This window comes from Arachis ipaensis, chromosome B2 (genome assembly GCF_059453495.1).
Source record: "Arachis ipaensis isolate K30076 ecotype BB chromosome B2, ASM5945349v1, whole genome shotgun sequence".
Lineage (NCBI taxonomy): Eukaryota > Viridiplantae > Streptophyta > Magnoliopsida > Fabales > Fabaceae > Arachis > Arachis ipaensis.
The window spans coordinates 102601527-102620775 of record NC_142437.1 but is presented as its reverse complement, the minus strand read 5'-3'; the positions used below and the strand labels follow the sequence as shown (position 1 = coordinate 102620775).

At 33.2% G+C, this 19249-nt stretch overlaps 2 protein-coding genes across 3 annotated transcripts; both read right to left on the bottom strand.

Annotated features, from left to right (window-relative positions):
• Positions 1-223: 223 nt before the first annotated feature.
• LOC107625595 (2-oxoisovalerate dehydrogenase subunit beta 1, mitochondrial) lies at positions 224-8449 on the bottom strand. 2 transcript variants are annotated; one of them, XM_016328277.3, is made up of 14 exons: positions 8114-8449; positions 5754-5992; positions 4176-4287; positions 3886-3921; positions 3705-3764; positions 3574-3631; positions 3386-3483; positions 2664-2753; positions 2509-2577; positions 2309-2395; positions 1191-1286; positions 934-1011; positions 728-814; positions 224-466 (listed from the first exon to the last, which is right to left on the bottom strand). In XM_016328277.3, exons 2-14 carry the CDS (start codon positions 5933-5935, stop codon positions 431-433), a joined length of 1089 nt encoding a protein of 362 aa, XP_016183763.1. In that variant the 5' UTR covers positions 5936-5992; positions 8114-8449; the 3' UTR covers positions 224-430. The 2 variants fall into 2 exon arrangements, with proteins under 2 accessions (XP_016183763.1, XP_088359760.1); XM_088503634.1 differs by lacking the exon at positions 5754-5992 and having other exon boundaries at positions 8114-8206; positions 8247-8377.
• An 8943-nt stretch (positions 8450-17392) lies between these two features.
• LOC107627542 (uncharacterized) lies at positions 17393-19249 on the bottom strand. The gene is made up of 6 exons (XM_016330375.1): positions 19094-19249; positions 18955-19023; positions 18611-18850; positions 18338-18568; positions 18177-18271; positions 17393-18065 (listed from the first exon to the last, which is right to left on the bottom strand). The coding sequence occupies exons 1-6, from the start codon at positions 19247-19249 to the stop codon at positions 17393-17395; spliced, it is 1464 nt and encodes a 487-aa protein (XP_016185861.1).

The following is a 19249-nucleotide window of genomic DNA, read 5'->3' as shown; positions in this document are numbered from 1 at the left end:
AGAAGTGGAAAGAAAGGGTCACTATTTCTGGCACACGGTGGAAAAGAAGAGGGTGGAGGAGGGAGACGGAGAATGTCATGCAAGTTGTTTAAAGTGGCCATTTAATTTAATTCAATTGGCTTAGCAAGTTAGCATGTATTCTCACATTCTCATTTAAATATTTCATGTGATACAATCCTATTATATATAGAATTACAAGGATGGGACTAATATGCGAATGTATGGTTATTGATTTTCAAGTTTCATTCATTCTTTCCTTTATTATTATTATTTTTTAAAAATGTTCTACATTTGGAGAAGGCATGATTAATTTAATCTCCAGATTCCATGGTCTGCAATGCATATACAAATCCATTTCGTCCCAAACATGATCATGCAATATCTGCAATTCAAGATCACATAGATGGTTGAAAGATTGTAATGAAGCTCATCAGTAACCGACAGTTGATTTAATAGCATCCAATATCTGCATAAAATAAGTGGCAGAACTTGTTACGTAATCTCAAGGATGCTTAGTGTAATTTACCCTACAAGTAAAACAAAAATATTATGTGCACACCGAAAATCAACTATTAAATCAGTCATCATGTATTTGTATATACATACGTGTTTGTTTAACTCATTTTTAATTTGTATTTTATATTTCAATATGTATTTTATATTGGTAACTGATTTTTGTGTCCACCTATTATGATTGTAAAGAAATTAAGGCGAACAGACAAGTTACCTTATTCTTGGTTGGCATGTAGAAGGGCTCAAACACCAAAGGAAAAGGGGTGTCTAGACCGCAGATTCTCGCTACAGGGGCTTCTAACTGTACAACAAACAACGAAAGAGACGGTTAGGATAGGAATTCGTACAGATATTGTTGAATATGGTTAAGTATGAATGCAATTTCATATACTCTACAACAATAATTTGGCTGAAGCATACCCTCGAGAAGCAACGTTCGACAATGGAAGCCGAGATTTCAGCACCAAAACCTCCAGTTACCGGAGCTTCATGACTAATCTATACATCCCATTGAAAGCATCATGTAAGACACTCCCTCCATTCCACATTGATGGTCATTTTGACTTTTTTTCATAAAGTGATAAATCAATGCATCTAAATATAATTAATCAATGTATTTGGACACAATTATAAATCCGGATACATCGGTTTTTGACCGTTGAAATTAATTTACTCACAAGTAGCCTTCCTGTCTTGTTAACTGAGGCCTCCACTGTTTCCTTATCCCAAGGTATTAATGTCTTCAGATCTATCAGTTCACAAGAAATTCCTTCCTGTAAAATGTCACAATAACTTGAAAATTTTAAGAAACAAGTAATATTTTATCATAGACATGCAAATTGTGATTTTCAGTATTTTTCTCATATTATGATTATTTTTTCCCCAACGGTAAGTAGTTTAAGAGAGTTTCAACTACCAAATTTTCCACTGGAAAATAAAAAGAATCTACAAATGGGATGCTCTAAATAGTTTTATATATGAAAATTAAATACCAACCCCCCAAATTGACATACTGCTGAACTACAGTTTCACCTGGACATATGTACATTGACACGACATGAAAAGATGTGCTTATCATACTTGAGTTTATTACTTTATTTAATACTAAATAAGTTATGTAGCACTTGCATGGCATATTGTTCTACATCTATAAGCTTCATAATTAAGTTATAAACAACTTGTCATATTGGGTAATTCCATTTTTATTGCTATTACACATTTAATAAATAAAAAAAGTACTGCCTTGATATACTAGTATATATAAAATCAATTAATCAACCATACTAGGTTTAGACAAAAAGTCAGCCACTAAATGAACTATTTGTATAGAATATATATTAAAATACAAAATACACGAGTTAAACTTCGCATGTATTTATACACAAATACATGATGGATAATTTGGTAACTGATTTTTGGTGTGCACATAGTATTTTTGACATAAAATAAATGTGATATATTAGTTTCATGTCGTACTATTTGACCATGGTTTCCAATTCTAGTCTGTTAATTTCTTTTGTCAATCATGGAAACAGAATCAGCTTCCCTCTGACATTAGAATTCTAAAAAAAATGTTTCCTTCCACATGTAACTCAACCAAACGTATGATAAAATATCCCAACCCCAAATTCAATTTGTTTTCCCTTTCTGGAAAAAAAGATTGATTCCAAATACCAAGTGTAATTCTTCAGCGACAACTTGCCCGACAACTTGCCCAACATACTGTAAACCATGGAGAATTATTGTGTGATGCAGAATACATGTTGTAACCTATTTTTGTGGCAATGCAACTTACTTTTTCAGCATCTAGACAGGCTTGTTCCATTATAGATAATTGAGCTCCCCATCCAACAAGTGTAATATCACTTCCCTGCCGAACCACCTGAGTATATGTTAAAAAAATTTATTAGACTAAATGTTTCACAGAATTATCATTCTGTAGTTATGACGAACTTCTAACTTCATTTCATGAATTTAATGCGACTTGTGTTGTACCTCTGCCTCGGATAGTGGCAACATGTAATCATCCTCTGGTACTTCTTCAACAGCCAAACGATATAGCCACTGAAACCAAGATTCAAATGATTTAATTTTCACAAGTCAAATGCCATAAAGAAGCTGAAGACATAATTCTCATGATAAAACACAACCTTCGGTTCAAAAAATACGATAGGATTTGGATCTCGAATGCAAGACAGCAATAGCCCTTTTGCTTCTCGGGGACTTCGAGGGATGACCACCTTTACAAGAAACACTCGAGCCATTTCGTAAAAAAGTACCAACCATAAAACAACAGTATTCTACATTAAGATCGTTAATTATATGAAATCTGTGTATACAAGTAGTAAACTGCATGCAATAGGTATCTAACTTAGGTTCAAAGTCGGTGATAATGGAATTTACGGGTTTCATATTGATGGTAGCAGAAATTCCATTGTAACTTTGGTTCAAAGATGTAAGAATAGATATCATAAACAAGGAACTAGTATAAATCATATTACCATTTGTGACTGGTCAATGGATTTTAAACTATTTCTGATTTATATTATCAACCACAGGGGTTAAGATGCTCCTGAATGAAATCAGTTTTATACTCAAGGCCTAAACACCACCAAGCATATCATTGAATAAATTAATGGTACTTCAAAAAAATTTGAGATATCCTGCCACGCTTCATCTGGGAGGTAAGATGCAGGTGCTTTCTATTAATTCCATTATTTTTTAGCTGTCTTAATTTGATGACTAGATTTAGGCATGCATGTTCACTATCACTTAGTCTAAACCGATGATCATCTTACACATGACGAGGACCTTTAAACAAAAATGAAGAAAAGTTTAACCAGCAAAAGATGAATGTATGAAAGCACTATACTTTGATACCAGGAACATGACAGAAAAAAGCCTCAGGGGATTGAGAATGGTAATGCCCACCATGGCCCACAGCTCCATAAGGGGCTCTAATCGTTAAACCTATAGGAGTGAGTAAAACGATTTTCATGCAACAGGTGAAAATAGAAATAAGCCAGAACTTCCAACGTTAAAGCAGGAAAAGAAATTTACCACCACAATTAAATTGGTTCCCACTTCGGTATCTGAATTTAGCAGCTTCGTTGACAATCTGGAAACAATAACTGATCAATTACTTATCGAAATTAGCTTTGAATAAAACTAGCCGTGAGAGGGGAGAATGCCTGATCAAAAGCAGGAAAAATGTAATCTGCAAACTGAATTTCTGCTATGGCTCGATTTCCCTGCCATGTAAAATATAAAAGGAGTTTAAACAATTGTTACATGAAAAAGAGAAGGAGAAGGAAAACTAAATTCGTTGGTTAAAAACTAGGAAGTAAAACTATTTTAAGCTCTGAGACTCACCATTGCCGCTAGACCAATGCCAAAGCCAACGATACCCTATGAATAGCATTTCAGCATAATTGTTTTACATCAGTGCTAAAGGAATACTAGTTACAAACAATTAGAAACATACATAGCAAGAAAGAACTAAAGAAGTTCACTGAATCATTTTGGATCTTCAATTGAACACATCTTCCTAGAACTGTCTAGTGAGATTTTAGAATAATAACAAGTCATAAAAATTTAGGGGGAGAATGGGAATAGAACAAGAAAAGAGAAAACAGAAAGGCAACAAAGAAGTAAAGAAATACTTGTTCACATAAGGGAGTATTGAAAACCCTTTTCTTCCCAAATTTGTCTGCTAATCCTGTTGTACAACGGAAGACCCCACCAAAGCTCACATCTTCTCCGAAAACATAAGAACTGAAATCAAATGCAAGAGAAGATGAGGTTGAACATAATATTGATGCTATACGAAAAAATAATTTTGTTTCACACAATGAGAGTTAAAGATATGTAAATGGGAAGTTAAAGGTGTACTAGAAATACATACACTTATATCAATTTCATTCAACAATGGGATCGAATTAATCCTAGAAGAAATAAAATCATATGATTTTTTTTAAAAACAATTGCCTGCTGGAAGCCACGTTATTTCCTAGACATGTGCAATATGTGTGGATTGAATTCTTAATCAGTATCATATTTGCTTTTAAATTGTCCAGATGCTACATTTTCATGGAATGCATTGTTTAGCATCTTTGATGGGTGTTGGGTGCAACATAGAGACTTAAATCAGTTCTTGTTTAAAGTGTTTTGGGAGAAGGAAGAAAACCAAAAATTTATGCGAATTTGCTATTTCTGGTACTAGTAAGGGTATTTGGATAGAGCATAACACTCACATCTTTAAAGAGTATAAAATTTTTAGAAGAGTATCTTTTCCCAAAGATGCAGAGAGATTGGAGAAATTCGCTCCATTTCTATGTTGCTGCTTGTGTATTCTTGTTTACCCTAATCTTTTATAATGAGGGATAGATTATGCTCCATAATTATTATTATCCTTCTCTTGTTAATAATAATAATACTTGTTATTTATGTATGTATACTAGGATAGTAGGATACAAAGCTTCATATTAGCAATGGTTAGATTTAGTTAGTCAAACCTAAAGGTAAGAGCCAATGTCTAAATAATTGAAGCTCAAAAACCATATTCATTCTCTCTTACTTTTTCTCGGTTCCGATTGCTTACTATCGCTCTAACACTTTACATTAGCGCAGAAAACTAATCAAAGACGTTGCGGACAAAGTTTCTACATTCTTGATAAAAAAGTTATCTCTATGGAAAACTTAAGCATCATCGAATACACACTAAGATAAGTAACAATTTCATTGTCAAAATCATGTATAAATGCATTATTATACAAGAGAGTTGAAACATAGAATTTCTAATACTATTTGTCATCTCAACTATTCAATAGTATTAGACTATTAGTACCTAATAATCACTTCTCCAATATATAGGAACAATTTTCAATATGATTTCAGTTATTAAAACACAATGTTATTACTTCCCACTCCCCTCTCTCCCAACTCAATGCACATGATACACATCAAAAGAAAATTGCAAAATATCTAGGACATTTTCGAGTAATGCTACATAACTAACTATTTTCAGCCAACATCAGCCAACTTTTTTTTAAATTAATTTGTTTATCTTAAATTCTACAACCTAAATTATAATCCTTTTGACCCTAAATCTTAAATTATAAACCTAAACACTCAAATTGACTAATGTTGACTACCTAAAAGTTAGTTCCATGTACTTTCTCTAAAAAGTCCATCATAACAATAAAAACAACAACAGTAACAATAACAATGATGACACATACCGTGGATCAGTGTCTAAAGCAATGTGGAGAGCTTGGTTAATTGCAGAATAAAGGTTCAATGATTTGAGACCTTGCTCAGAACCGCTCTTTTGGACGCATGAAGAAGAAGGTGAACTAGAAAACCCTCTCTTGGAAACACAAGGGATCCATGTTCCAATTCTTCGCACACAGCTTCTTGACATCTCTAATTTTTTTTTTTTTTTTGGTGAGAGAAACTTGCTCTGACGAGCTACCGAACACTAGCAAAAAAAATAGAAAAAGGAGAAAAGAAAAAAGACGGTAAGTTTGTCCTAAATTATGAATGTTGATGGTAACTCAGAAATTGTGGATTGGAAGCTTAGGTGATGCAATATCAGAGTTTCAAAGAATGATATCTGTGGTGGTGTTGCGTGCATTTGTGGGTAGAGATTAGAGAAAACACAGTGACAACGATGGATATAGAATGGCAGATGAAGAAAGGACGAAGCAGAGTTTTTGGTAAGGGTGTTCGAGTTGAATTGGTTTTGAAACTCATCCGATCTGTGCAGTTTGGATTGAATAACTTTTTAAAGAAAATCCGAACCAATGTAATCCGATTTCAATCGGTTTGGATTGGATTTACGATTTTATAAATTACAAAAATTATATATATATATATATATATAACATCAAATTTTTAATAATTAATAATAATATAATAAATTTTAATAATATCTTAAAAACTAATAATAATACAAGGATAGAAATAAAATTAGAAGTTAATATAAAATAAATTTTATTTTGAACATAAAATATTAATTAAATAATAATAATACATGAATAATATAAAAAAATAACAAATTAAATATATTATAAATAAAATTATAAATATAATAATAAAATAATAATATTATAGCACATTGTGTAATTTGGATTAGATTGGATTGGTTTTAAAAAGTAGATTAGAAATCTGATCCGATCCATACAGTTTGTAAAAAATAGAATGAATCAAATTCAAATTAGTGTGATTTTAATCGTTTTTAATTTAAATTAAATTGGATGAACAGTTTAATTTGGATCGTTTTGAATTTGAACACCCATAATTTTTAGCATAGTTATTAGAACCGACCAGATAATTGACTCGGTTATAGGTTGGAGTCACTCATTCAACCGGTGAGTTACTAATTCATCCGGTTAACCAGGTCTTAATTAAATATAAGTATAAGATTATAAAAAAAATTAAAATCAAAAATTAATATACATGTTTTCACAAACATATTAATAATACATTATAAAATTATAAGTGGTGTTTCTGGTGGTGTTTGTGATAAAGACACTTTTAAAATTCTAGCAAAAAAACACCTAATTAAAAACTACATTCAATTAATTATACTAAATCAATAGCACCTATGTAAGAATCAAATCAGTCAAATATAGGTATCCAGCAGCAACAAAAAATTTGAGGGAGTTATTATTTCAGCCATAGTTATAAGAACCGGCCAGACTAGTCGGTTCGATCGAAAAATCAGTGAATCGATGGTTTGGCCAGTTCGGCAGCGCGCATGCAGCGCACTTCCCATGCCACTGTACCACTTTGTTTCTTAATAATATAGGTGATAAAAAATAAATATATAATAAACCATCATTGAATTTTTTTTTTTTATCTTTTTAAGCATAGATTGACATGGATACCAAACAAGTAATAACACATGATATATAAATATATTAATATATTGATATTATTGTGTTATCTTTTGTTTTCTCACTTATTTCCTTAAATTGAAAAAGTATTTTGTATTAGTGACTAATTTATTATCTTTTTTTATACCATAATAAGAGTTGACATTTAATTGTTATTAATATATTTTTAAAAATATGCATTTAATTTTTAATTTTAATTTTATTTTTATAATTTTATATTTTTATTTATTTATGATTGAGTCAATTAGGTGACTCAGTGATTCATCGGTTAAACCAATAATCCAATCATATGACCAGATCAATTATTAATTCAGTGATTTACCAGTTGAACCAATGACCCAATCATATAACCGGATCAGTTCCATTCTCATAACTACGATTTCAGCAACAGTAACAGCAACAAATTCAATAAATCAGTGAATTAATGATTTACAGCCTAATTAAAAACTAAATTCAACTAATTATACCAAATCAATAGTACCTATGTAAGAATCAAATCAGTCAATACAGGTATACAGCAACAAAAAAATTTGAGGAAGTTATTATTTCAGCAACAGTAATAGGAACAGAGCAACAAATTCAACCACCAGTAACAATAAATCAGTGAATTCAGCCCTGATGATTTACTGCATTGATTCAATGATGACTTACAGCAATGATTCAATGAAATTGAAAAAAGAAAGAACAGGGAAGAAGCTGACCAACTGAAGACGACGACGACCTCAGACGCTGGTTGACTGGTTCCCTTTTCTTCTGACTCCGGCAAAGACGATGGCAAGGAGGGCGACGGCGACACAGTGAGATCGCAGTGATGACACAGCGCGCGACGGCGACCTTGAGTGCGACACAGTGAGTGAGCGAGTGAGACCGTCGGACCGGCGTAGTCTCGGAGACGTCATTGAGTGCGACGGTGAAGAAAAAGAGATTGAAGAGAGAAGAGGGACGTCCATCACCATCAGATGAGGTCATTAGGGCTTTTTTGTGGTGGGGGGGAGGAGGGGACCAAGCGATGTCGTTTCAAGATTGAATGAAACAAATTTCAGAATGACCTGGACCGGGTTATTTAAACCGGCTGGATTACCGGTTTTATTATACCATCAAATCGAACCAAGTTTCTCCGGACCAATCCTTGAGCGGTCTGCAGGATGACTTACCCCAGTCAGGTAATTGGATTTCAGGTCAAGCCAATCCAGTCGAGCCAAATTTGATAACGAACTACTTGTTTTTAGCAAAAGAATAAACAAATAAAATAAAAAAAAAATCAGATAAGGTTTGAGACTAAGTTGAGTCAGGGTTCCTATCCGCCAAACCTATGCAAGTACGTAACATAGAAGAGGTTACGTACTTTGAATAAAGAATACTCCTATATCCTAATTCCAAGTAATAAATGGCAAGTGATAATATTTAAGTGGAAATTTAAGTGTAATTGAAGTTGATAGTTGAGAATTATTAGATGATTTAATTGATTTAATAAATTTTTTATTTAATAATTCTTAATTATTAATTTTATATAAAATTGACTGTATCTGAATTTTTACCTAATATTTATATAATTGTATATTCAGATCACAAACATTCAAGGATACTTGTTTATATTGCAAAGAGCCAATTTTGATCCTGCTCCCGCCACGAAACTTATTGCGGGGGTTGAAGGACATCATATTAATGAATTTTGGGTTGCTTGCAACTAAGGAGATAAGCCAAGTGCTCTGGCACAATTTTCATTTGTTAGTTAAAATTTAACTATCTTTTTTTTTATATCAAATATAGAGAGATTTAAATTCATGACGTCTTAAGTAAGTATTAAGAGACTATATTATTTGAGTTATATCTCATAGATAGTTAAAAATTAACCATTAATAAAAGGAGAAAAAAGAATGACATTACTCCCTTAAGTTATACATAAATATATGATGACATTGAATTGGTTTGCTTTAGAATTATTAATTAAAATTTTGATACATGAATAATTTTTAATGTCAATATGATTTTATCATTGAATCTAATTTTTATGGTATAACTAATATTTGTATTTGATCAAAATTATTTTGGTAAATATTTACGGGGTGATGACTTAAGATATTAGTACGAAAAGTTAATCTTTTACAATTATTAGGATATTAGAATATAAAATTTACTATACACGGATAAACGACATTCAAAATAATTTATTTTAGGCACAAGGATTTAAGGTTTAGAGTTTAAGACCTAAGGTTTATGATTTAGGATCTATGAGACTACGATTTAAGATTTAAAATCTAACTAGTGTCTAAGATTTATGATTTATGATTTAAGATTTAAAAATTTATGGTGTAGAATTTATAGTTTAGAATTTAAAGTTTAATTTTTTTAAATTTTAATATATATTTTCAAACATTACTAATTAATGAATATTATTGTTTATGGTGTTGGATTTTTCATGGCATTGTTGAGTTAATAAGAAAATTTAGGATTTAATATTTTGTTATTTTCTTAATTATTAATGTTTATGAAATTGAATACCTCATGACATTGTTGGATTTATAGGAGGGATTTAGATTTTAGAATTTGTTTTATGTTTGAATTATTTGTGTTTACGGTGTTGTGCACCTAACATTGTTGGGTTTATGGGAGAAATTTAGGGTATGGGGTTTAGATTTATTAATTATAATTTTAATATATTTTTTATATGAATAATGTTCATTGTCGATATGATTTTATTAACTAAATCATTAAATCTAATTTTTAGTGTGTAAGAACTAAGATTTGTATTTCAATCAAGATTATCTTAATTAGTGTTTACGGTGTAGCTAGTGACTTAAGATATCCGTACGAAGGGTTAATTACTTAATTTGTTACAACTGCTGGGATATTTGAATATAAAATTTACTATACAGTGAAATAACTCTCAAAATCGTTTGTTATTATAAAATCATTTTAGGTACAAGGGTTTAAGTTCAGTTTGGGTAAATAATTTAAATAAGATTTTTAAAAAAAAGAGCTTAAAATATAAGTATTTTTATTAATAGTAGTTTATAAATAAGTTATTTTGTGTTTAGATTTTTAGTTATAGAAGTACTTATTTTAAAGTTGTAGCGTTTAGATAAATAACTCAAAAAGTATAATTTAAAAAAAGAAATGGATATTAAAACAACGATAATAACAAATACTTTTTAATATTAAATGTTGATTTTCTACAACCTAATCATTAAGATTACAATTGTTTAGGCAATTAAATCTTTATTTGTTCTCTTATTAATTCCATTTTTAGGTAGAAACCGGTTCTTCTACTTCATCTTTACCCATAACGGTGTTCTTGTATGTGGTAAATAGTAATAAAATTTTAATTCACAATAATCTTGATCAGTGGTGGAACTTGAAATAAAATTTGGGGCAGATAGAATAATTGTCAGAGTAGTGCTAGGGAGCCAATGGCATAACCGTACAATGTGTACAATGGACTAAATCTTTGGTTTATGAATAAAATGAACATCACCTATACTATCCAAAATAACCATCCGGATATCAGGAACAATAAATATCTCATGTTATAAAAAACTAATTTTGGGTTCACCAAGGTTCAAACTCTTGACCTTTCGAATTTAGAACTCTAATACCATGTCCTAAAATCACTCATCCCAAAAACGTAACCTGACAGGACAATGTACACTAATAATCATATCTCTAATACTTTCTAAACCTTCATTGTACACATTGTACGCTTAGGTCATTGGCTCCCTATACTTTCTCTAATTGTCAAGATGCTTTTGATATAGACCCATTTAAGATAAGTTCGTCTAACCTCATCTCTGTGATTTAGGTGATATTGCCAAATTTAAAGCCGTTTTCAAGAGTCTCGTTCCAAAGAATTAAGGTCAAATTCATCAGATGCAACTCTTTAAAATTTTGAAGGTTGTATCTCAATTTTTTCGTGATTCATTAAAGTAGAATAACTATTTATAGGTGTTAATATTGTAAAAGTGATATGTTCTCCTTCTTAAATATTAGCATTCTTCTTAAAAAATGCATCGATTCTTTGGTTTTTTATGATTATTTTATATAAAAATTTGAATATATCCTGTAAAATATGTAAAATAAAAGTTAGAAGGACAAATATTAAAATTTATAATATTTATTAAATTTTTTATCAATTTATACAAATACAATAATATCAATACTTATTGAATATTCTAATATTTTTTATCATATAAAAAATTAAATTAAATAAAAAGTAAAATATAAAATAATATTAAATTACATAAATAAAAAATACCTAATTTTTTATATTTGAACTCAAAGGTAGAATGAGTGTTACTTAATGAATAGAAAGTTGCGAAATGCGAATACACTCAGTTCAGTCCAAATCCAACATGTTTTGAATGTTTAAAACTAAAAATTATTGTGCAATAAAAGCAAGAGGTGAAGATTGAACTTTGGTATTTTAAATCAAAGTAAAATATTTGAGCCAACTGAACTATTTTTTATTTTTTAAAGAAGTATTACTAATTTTTTTAATAAAAGTTTGGGGTCATGGCCCCCCTTGTCTGAACAAAACTCCGCCTCTGATCTTGATGGCAATGCCAAAGAAATTATTGTGTAGTTAGTGTTTGCTGTTTTATTGTGTATGATATGGTAGGTAAAAATAAAAAATAAATGTGAAATGTGTGTCAATGTATATTTTGTTACTATTTTTTATTTTATTTTTACATCTGTTAGAATTTTCTCCTCTTTTACTGGGGTCAAGAACTTTCTATAACTAACTATAAAAATAATAGCAGCTATATAAAAATAAAATCACATAGAAAAAAATAAAATTAAAACTGAAATTTTATACCACACACAATGTTAAATACAAATTTAATAATAAAAATAGAGTGATAAAATGATAAAAAAAATTGAAAGAAATATATGCAATAGGTGATTCAGATGGAACATTGTTTTAAAATGGTGGTGGAGGATCAATATTTTCAACAGATAAATCATTACGTGAAAATGATGGCGGAAGGCCAATACTTCTAACAGATGGAACCTTGGGTGAAAATGATGGTGGGGCCAGTATTGAGGTCATTTTTTTTTGTAAATGATAGAGTGACTTATTGAGGAGGAGAAGTCATATATTTCTACTTCTTCAAAAAACTATGAGTTAACTTTTTGAGAAGTTAAAAGTTCTTTTTAAAATATTACCTACTGTGACTTTTCATAATTCAAAAATCAGAAAAAGTATTTCTACTACTTTTCAAACGGGCTCTTAGTATCTAGGATCTAAGGCCTAGAATATAAAATTTACTATATAGCGAAATAACTCTCAAATTGTTTGTTATTATAAAATTATTTTAGGTGCAAGGATTTAGTATCTAGGGTCTAAGGCGTAGAATATAAAATTTACTATACAGTGAAATAACTCTCAAAATCGTTTGTTATTATAAAATTATTTTAGGTGCAAGGGTTTAATATCTAGAGGATAAGGCCTAGGATTTAGAATATAGAATCTATGATTTATGATTTATGATTTAAAATTTAAAATTTAGAATTTAAAATTTAGTATATAAAATTTAGAATTTAGCGTATAAGATTTAGGATATAGAATTTATAATATTGGATTTAGAATTTAGGATTTATGATTTATAATTTAGAATTTATGGTTGAAAGATTAAAGTTTTTAATTTTAATACATATGTTCAAACATCACTAATTAAAAGTATTGAATTTTTTATCCCATTGTTGGGTTAATACGAAGATTTCGAATTTAGAATTTTGTTATTTTCATATTATTAGTGTTTACAGTATTGAACATATAATGGGATTTTTGGGTTTATACGAGAGATTTAGATTTTAAGATCTGTTATACATTTGGTATTCATAGTGTTGAGCACCCATAGGATTGTTGGTTCGAGATTTAGGATATATGGTCTACAGTTATTATTTATTAATTATAATTTTGATATATTTTCTATATGAATAATTTTTAATGTCTATATAATTTTATTAACTAAGTCATTGAATTCAATTTACATGTTTTAACTAATTTTGTATTTCAATTAAGATTATCTTAATTAGTGTTTACGTGTAGTGATTTAAGATAACGAATTAAAGGGTTAATTTTTTGCAACTATTAAGATATTTTTAATATAAAATTTACTATTTGGAGGAGAAACTCTCAAAATTATTTATTATTATACACTTATTTTGGGTGTGAATTAAAAATATTAGTACGTTATTATTTTGTATATTAATTGAAATCATTTTGATGAAAGAACATGTGATTCTTTTCAAGACTAATCGAATCTTATATCTACATATCATGCATCTTTTTTATGTGTTGGCAAATATATAATTTTTCTTTGTGCTTAAAATTAACTTTAATTTCATATGTCATGTCGACTCTATGGACAACTATGATTTTAGATTGAATCCAAAGCTTGCAAGACTTAAAAGAAAAAGAATATTGGATACTAAGAGGAGAAAAAGATCAAACTGTGTCATTAGTAGTTCATATGGTCAGTAGTTCATTTTTTTATATCATGCAATGTTGTAAAGTGTTTTAGTTTCATATTTATCAAATTTTCATATGTTTTAATTCTTTGACATTTTTTTTATATCACTTAGTTCCTAGTAATGAATCACACAACCAAAAGGTAATGCATATTAAGCCCCCAACTATAAAGCAAAAAATTCCATTAGCAAACATGACAGGTAACATATTACTCATTGTTATCAGAACTAAATCGGTAATCGAATTGGTCAAATTATTATTTCATATAAAATATTGGTTAAATCGATAAAATCGATCATACATAAATAAAAAATATAAAAATAGTAAAAACAATGCTTTGGAAAAGGATACAAATATCAAATTTGAGAATTGAAAATGCTGAATAGAATAATGAAACTATCTAAGGGTCATCCTTATATATGCTCAGAATTTTTCATTTTAGTTACAATAAGTCATATAAAAATAAGTTGATTACTGTTGATTATTTTTAAATGTTACTATTTATCAATCTAAGAGAAAAAGAAACACACATAACAGAACATAGCCTAAACACATTTACCGTCAGCAACAATATAGCAACAATAAAATGGCTAATGATATTTATATTCTGTTTCCAACAATAATATAGCATATCAACAAAAATAACCATAAACACCAATAATTGGAAGAAAAAACATTAATCACCATTAAACCTATATATATTATATTGCCAAGAATTAACAACATACATCAAGCAGTTGCTGAATAAACAGATTTATAATCAATAAGTTATAATCAACAACAATAAAAAATAAACAGATTCATAATCAACATCATTAATTCGTTTCTCACTCACTTTATCAACTTAAAATCCAAACTGAATAACTAAAAAAAACAGAAATAATGGAGAACTTCACGAACGTAGAGAAGTGAGGAGACCACCAACCTGTTCGAGCACGGTGAAGTAGACTCTGGCGAGGGGAGGCAGCAGTGACAGAGAGGACACATCGATGACGACGAGAGACGTGGAGCAAGGAGCCGCGCCAAGGCAGGTTGCTCGAGCCAAAGACGCGACGACGTAGGGGAACTACAGACGTGACATCATTTGAGACACACCATGGCCAGTGAGATGAAGCAGAGGAGACAGCCGGCGATGAGGTGAGGTGAGGTTGAAAGAGACTATGGGGTGATGAGTTGAGGGAAAGCCAGTCTCGCAGTGGTGGAGGACTTGTCAGCTATCCTGTGGAACTCCTGAGGGATCACCTTGTGCACCTCCACCTCATTGCCAAGCATAATACAGTGAATCATCACTGCTCTCTCGACTGTAACCTCAAAACGGTTACTCGTAGGGAGGATGGAACATTGAATGAACTCCAACCATCCTCTAGCTACTGGCTTAAGGTCATGCCTACCTAGTTGGTATGGCTTGCCTTTAGAATCCCTTTTCCACTGAGCTCTGGGGAGGCAAATGTCAGCTAGAACCTGATCCAACCACTGGTCAGTGTTGATTCTCCGAGTGTATGACTGAGGGTCCTCTCCGGATGGTGGTAACTGCAGCGCCACCCTCACACTCTCCGGGTTGAAGTCTATGATGTGCCATCTGACTATGGTGCTCCAATTTTTTGGCTCCGAGTTCACGCCTCTGACATGATTGTATGTCACCCATGCATTAGCGTAGAATTCTCGCACCATCAATACTCCAACCTCAGTCACGGGGTTGGCCAGAACTTTTCAACCCCGTCTCAGAATCTGGTATAGGATCTTCGGGTACTCATCCAGCTTCAAATCGAAGCGGACCTCAGGAATCACCTTCTTCTTGTGAACGGCCTCATAAAAATACTCCTCATGTGTCTTAAAGGAGAACCGAATAAAGTCCCATGGGTCGAAGGTAGGCACCTTCTCTTTCCTTTTCCTTGAGGAGGATTCTTCAGTCTTGGATGCGTTGGAGATAGTAAAAAAATGAAGGACCAAAGCAGAGCACCCAACACCAAACTTAAAAGTTTTGCTCATCTCTGAGCAAAGTAAGAATACAAAATAAGAAAAATAAAAGAAAAATGGATAGGAGGGAATGGAGGGGAAGGCTTCAGCCTTGGCTAAGGAAAAATGGAAAAGAAACAAAAAGGGAGTGTGTATGGTGGAAGGTAAGGAAGAAGGAGAGAGTAGTGGGAGGTATGGTGAACGTGGATGAAGAGATGGGTACTTATAGGTAGGGGTGGTGGGTTTCGGTTATGGGGAAAGGGTGAGAGAGAAATTGAATTTGAATTTTGGGTTGTTGGGAGGAGAGATGGATGGGATAGATGATAGTGGATTGGGTGGAGTAGGAGGTGGGTTGAGAGAATCAAGGGACGTAATGGGTGATGAGATGGATGAATCTGGATGGAAAAGTGGGTAAAAGAGGAGAGAGAATGGATAAGGTTTGAATTGGTCAAAAGTAGTTGGGGGTTGGGGTTTAACCAATGGTGAAAACTCCTCTTTCATTATCGCAGTAGCTCCCTGGGTGCTAAATGCCGGGTCTGGAGTTTAGCGCCACGAGGTAAAACATTTTTTTGTATGGTGTTTAACGCCAGTAATGGGCGTTAAAAGCCCTGGGGGGTAGAAAATTATGTTGGAATGCCCCCCTTTTGGGCATTAAACGTCCAAATCCAAGCTCCCTCTCTTGGCATTAAACGCCCTCCCTGGCATTAAACTCCCTCCCTGGCGTTTATCACCTACAACTATTTCTCTCCAGGGCGTTCTGTTCTTCTATCTTAGTCTTCCTGTCCCTGTTCTGAGTGTTGTACATGATCAAAAACGTTAGAAAAACTAGGAAAACTATGAGAATCAATGAAAAAAAATAAAAAGATATGAAATCAAACTGAAATAAAACAAAAGTAAACTTAAAGAATACTAATGGTTGGGTTGCCTCCCAACAAGCGCTTCTTTTCTGTCACTAGCTTGACGGGCAGCTCCTCTAAGGAGGAAGATCATAGGAGATCAGATCTTCACCCTACATTGTGAACTTCTTTTCTGTGCTCTCATGAATAAGCTCAACATGCTCTAGAGACAGGATCTTGTTCACAATATGTGGTACAATTGGACTTCTAGTGAACACCACCTTCATGCCAGGTGAAAAGTCCTTAGTAGGAATCTTCTTATTCCTCCAGCCCTTGGGTACATTCTTTTAAGGGCCTCCTCCACTTTGGTGGGTGGTGGATGCCCAACACCAAATTTAGGTTTGATGTCAGGGGGTACTGTATGGCTTTCCACCAAGTGAGAAGGCTTAAGCTCTGAGCTCTATATGCAGGTACATTTTTTTGTTAAAGATTGGTGGAGGTTTAAAAACTTTGAACACCATCCAATCCTCATGTAACTTCAACACCAATTCACCTCTCTCTACATTAATGAGGGCTCTTCCAGTGGCTAAGAATGACCTTCCTAGGATGATGGAGTTTTCTGTATCCTCCCCCATGTTCAATATCACAAAATCTGCCAGGAGGAAGAGTTCTCCAACTTTGACTAGTATGTTCTCCACTAGCCCATACACCTGCTTCTAAGACTTGTCAGCCATCTCCAGTGCTATTTTTGTAGGCTGCGCCTCTTGAATTCCCAGCTTTCTCATCACGGAGAGCGGCATCAAATTTATGCTTGATCCAAGGTCGCATAGTGCCTTCTGAAATGTAATAGTCCCAATGGTACAGGGAATCAGGAAGCTTCCGGGGTGTGGCATCTTCTTGGATAGCCTCCTCTGAACCAGTACACTGCCCTCCTTGGTCAACACCACAGTTTCATCTCCCTTCAAGGCCTTCTTTTCAGAGAGTGCGCTTTTTAAACAGGCCATATAGGGAGGCATCTTCTCCAACACCTCAGCAAAAGAAATATTGATGTGTAGCTTTTTAAAGATTTCCAAGAATTGAGTGAATTGCTCCTCCTTGGTATCCTCTTGCAGTTTCTGAGGGTGTTGGACTTCAGGCTTCTGTGTTACCAATGGGGCATGTAACATTGTGCTTCTAGCTTCTGCTTGAGTCTTTTCTTCCTTTAATTCCTCAGCAGCATGCACCTCCTTAGGCTCGGCCTCCTTACCCATGATGAGGGCCTTGCATTCTTCTCTTGGATTCACCTCTGTATTGTTGGAAAGGGTATTAGGAGGTCTCTCAGGTATCCTTTTGCTCAATTGACCTTGTATTTCTAAGTTCTGAATTGAACCTCTTGTCTCTTGCATAAAGCTGTGAGTGGTATTGGAAAGTTCAGAGACTATTGTGCCTAAGTCAGAATTGTCTTGGTTCTAAGAGTGTCTTTACTGCTGCTGAAAGGGCTGAAACTGTCGGTTGTTAAACCTATTCTGGTTGGTTCCACCCTGATTATTGTTGAAGCTCTGTTGGGGCTTCTGTGGCTGCTCCCTCCACCTAAAGTTAAGGTGATTCCTCCATCCCTGATTGAAAGTATTCGCATAGGGATCATTATTGGGATTTCTAGAGGAGTTTCCTATGTAATTTACTTGCTCCCTGGTGGGTTGAGCATAGCCATAAGCATCCCCTTGGTTGTAGCTCCTAGTCATGTCATAGGATGTCTCTTGAGTGTTGACACCTGAGACTTGCATCCCTGTTAATTGTTGAGATATCATGCTAATTTGCTGGGACATGATCTTGTTCTGAGCCAAGATGGCATCCAGTGTGTCCACCTCCAAGACTCCTTTCTTTTGAGTAGTCCCAGTGTTCATAGGATTCCTCTCAGAAGTGTATAGATATTGGTTGTTAGCAACCATTTCTACAAGCTCATTAGCCTCTTCAGGCATCGTCTTCATATGCAAGGAACCACCAGCAGAGTTGTCGAGTGACATCTTGGCCATCTCAGAAAGGCCATCATAAAAGATCTGCAGCCTGGTCCACTCTAGAAACATGTCAGGGGGACACTTCCTGATCATCAGCTTGAATCTCTCCCAGGCTTCGTAAAGGGACTCTCCATCTTTCTGCCTGAAAGTTTGGACATCCACCCTAAGCTTAGTCAGCTTCTGAGGTAGAAAAATTTGATCAGAAATCCAGTGACCACCTTGTCCCTTGTGTCCAGGCTCTCCTTGGGCTGAGAGTCAAGCCACTGTTTTGCTCTGTCCCTTACAGCAAATGGAAAGAGCATGAGCTTGTAAATTTCTGAATTCACTCCATTCGTCTTTACAGTATCACAGATCTGCAAAAATTAGACATAAATAAATTCAGGTCCTCCTGCGGGAGTCTATGAAACTGCAGTTTTGTTGCACTAGAGTGATCAACTGCGGCTTCAGCTCAAAATTATTGGCACCAATGGCAGGTACAGCTATACTGTGCCCATAAAAGTCAGGAGTGGGTGCAGTGTATAAGCCAATCGTCCTCCTTCCCTGCTCATCAGCGTTCACGTTTCCACCATTAGCGTCCAT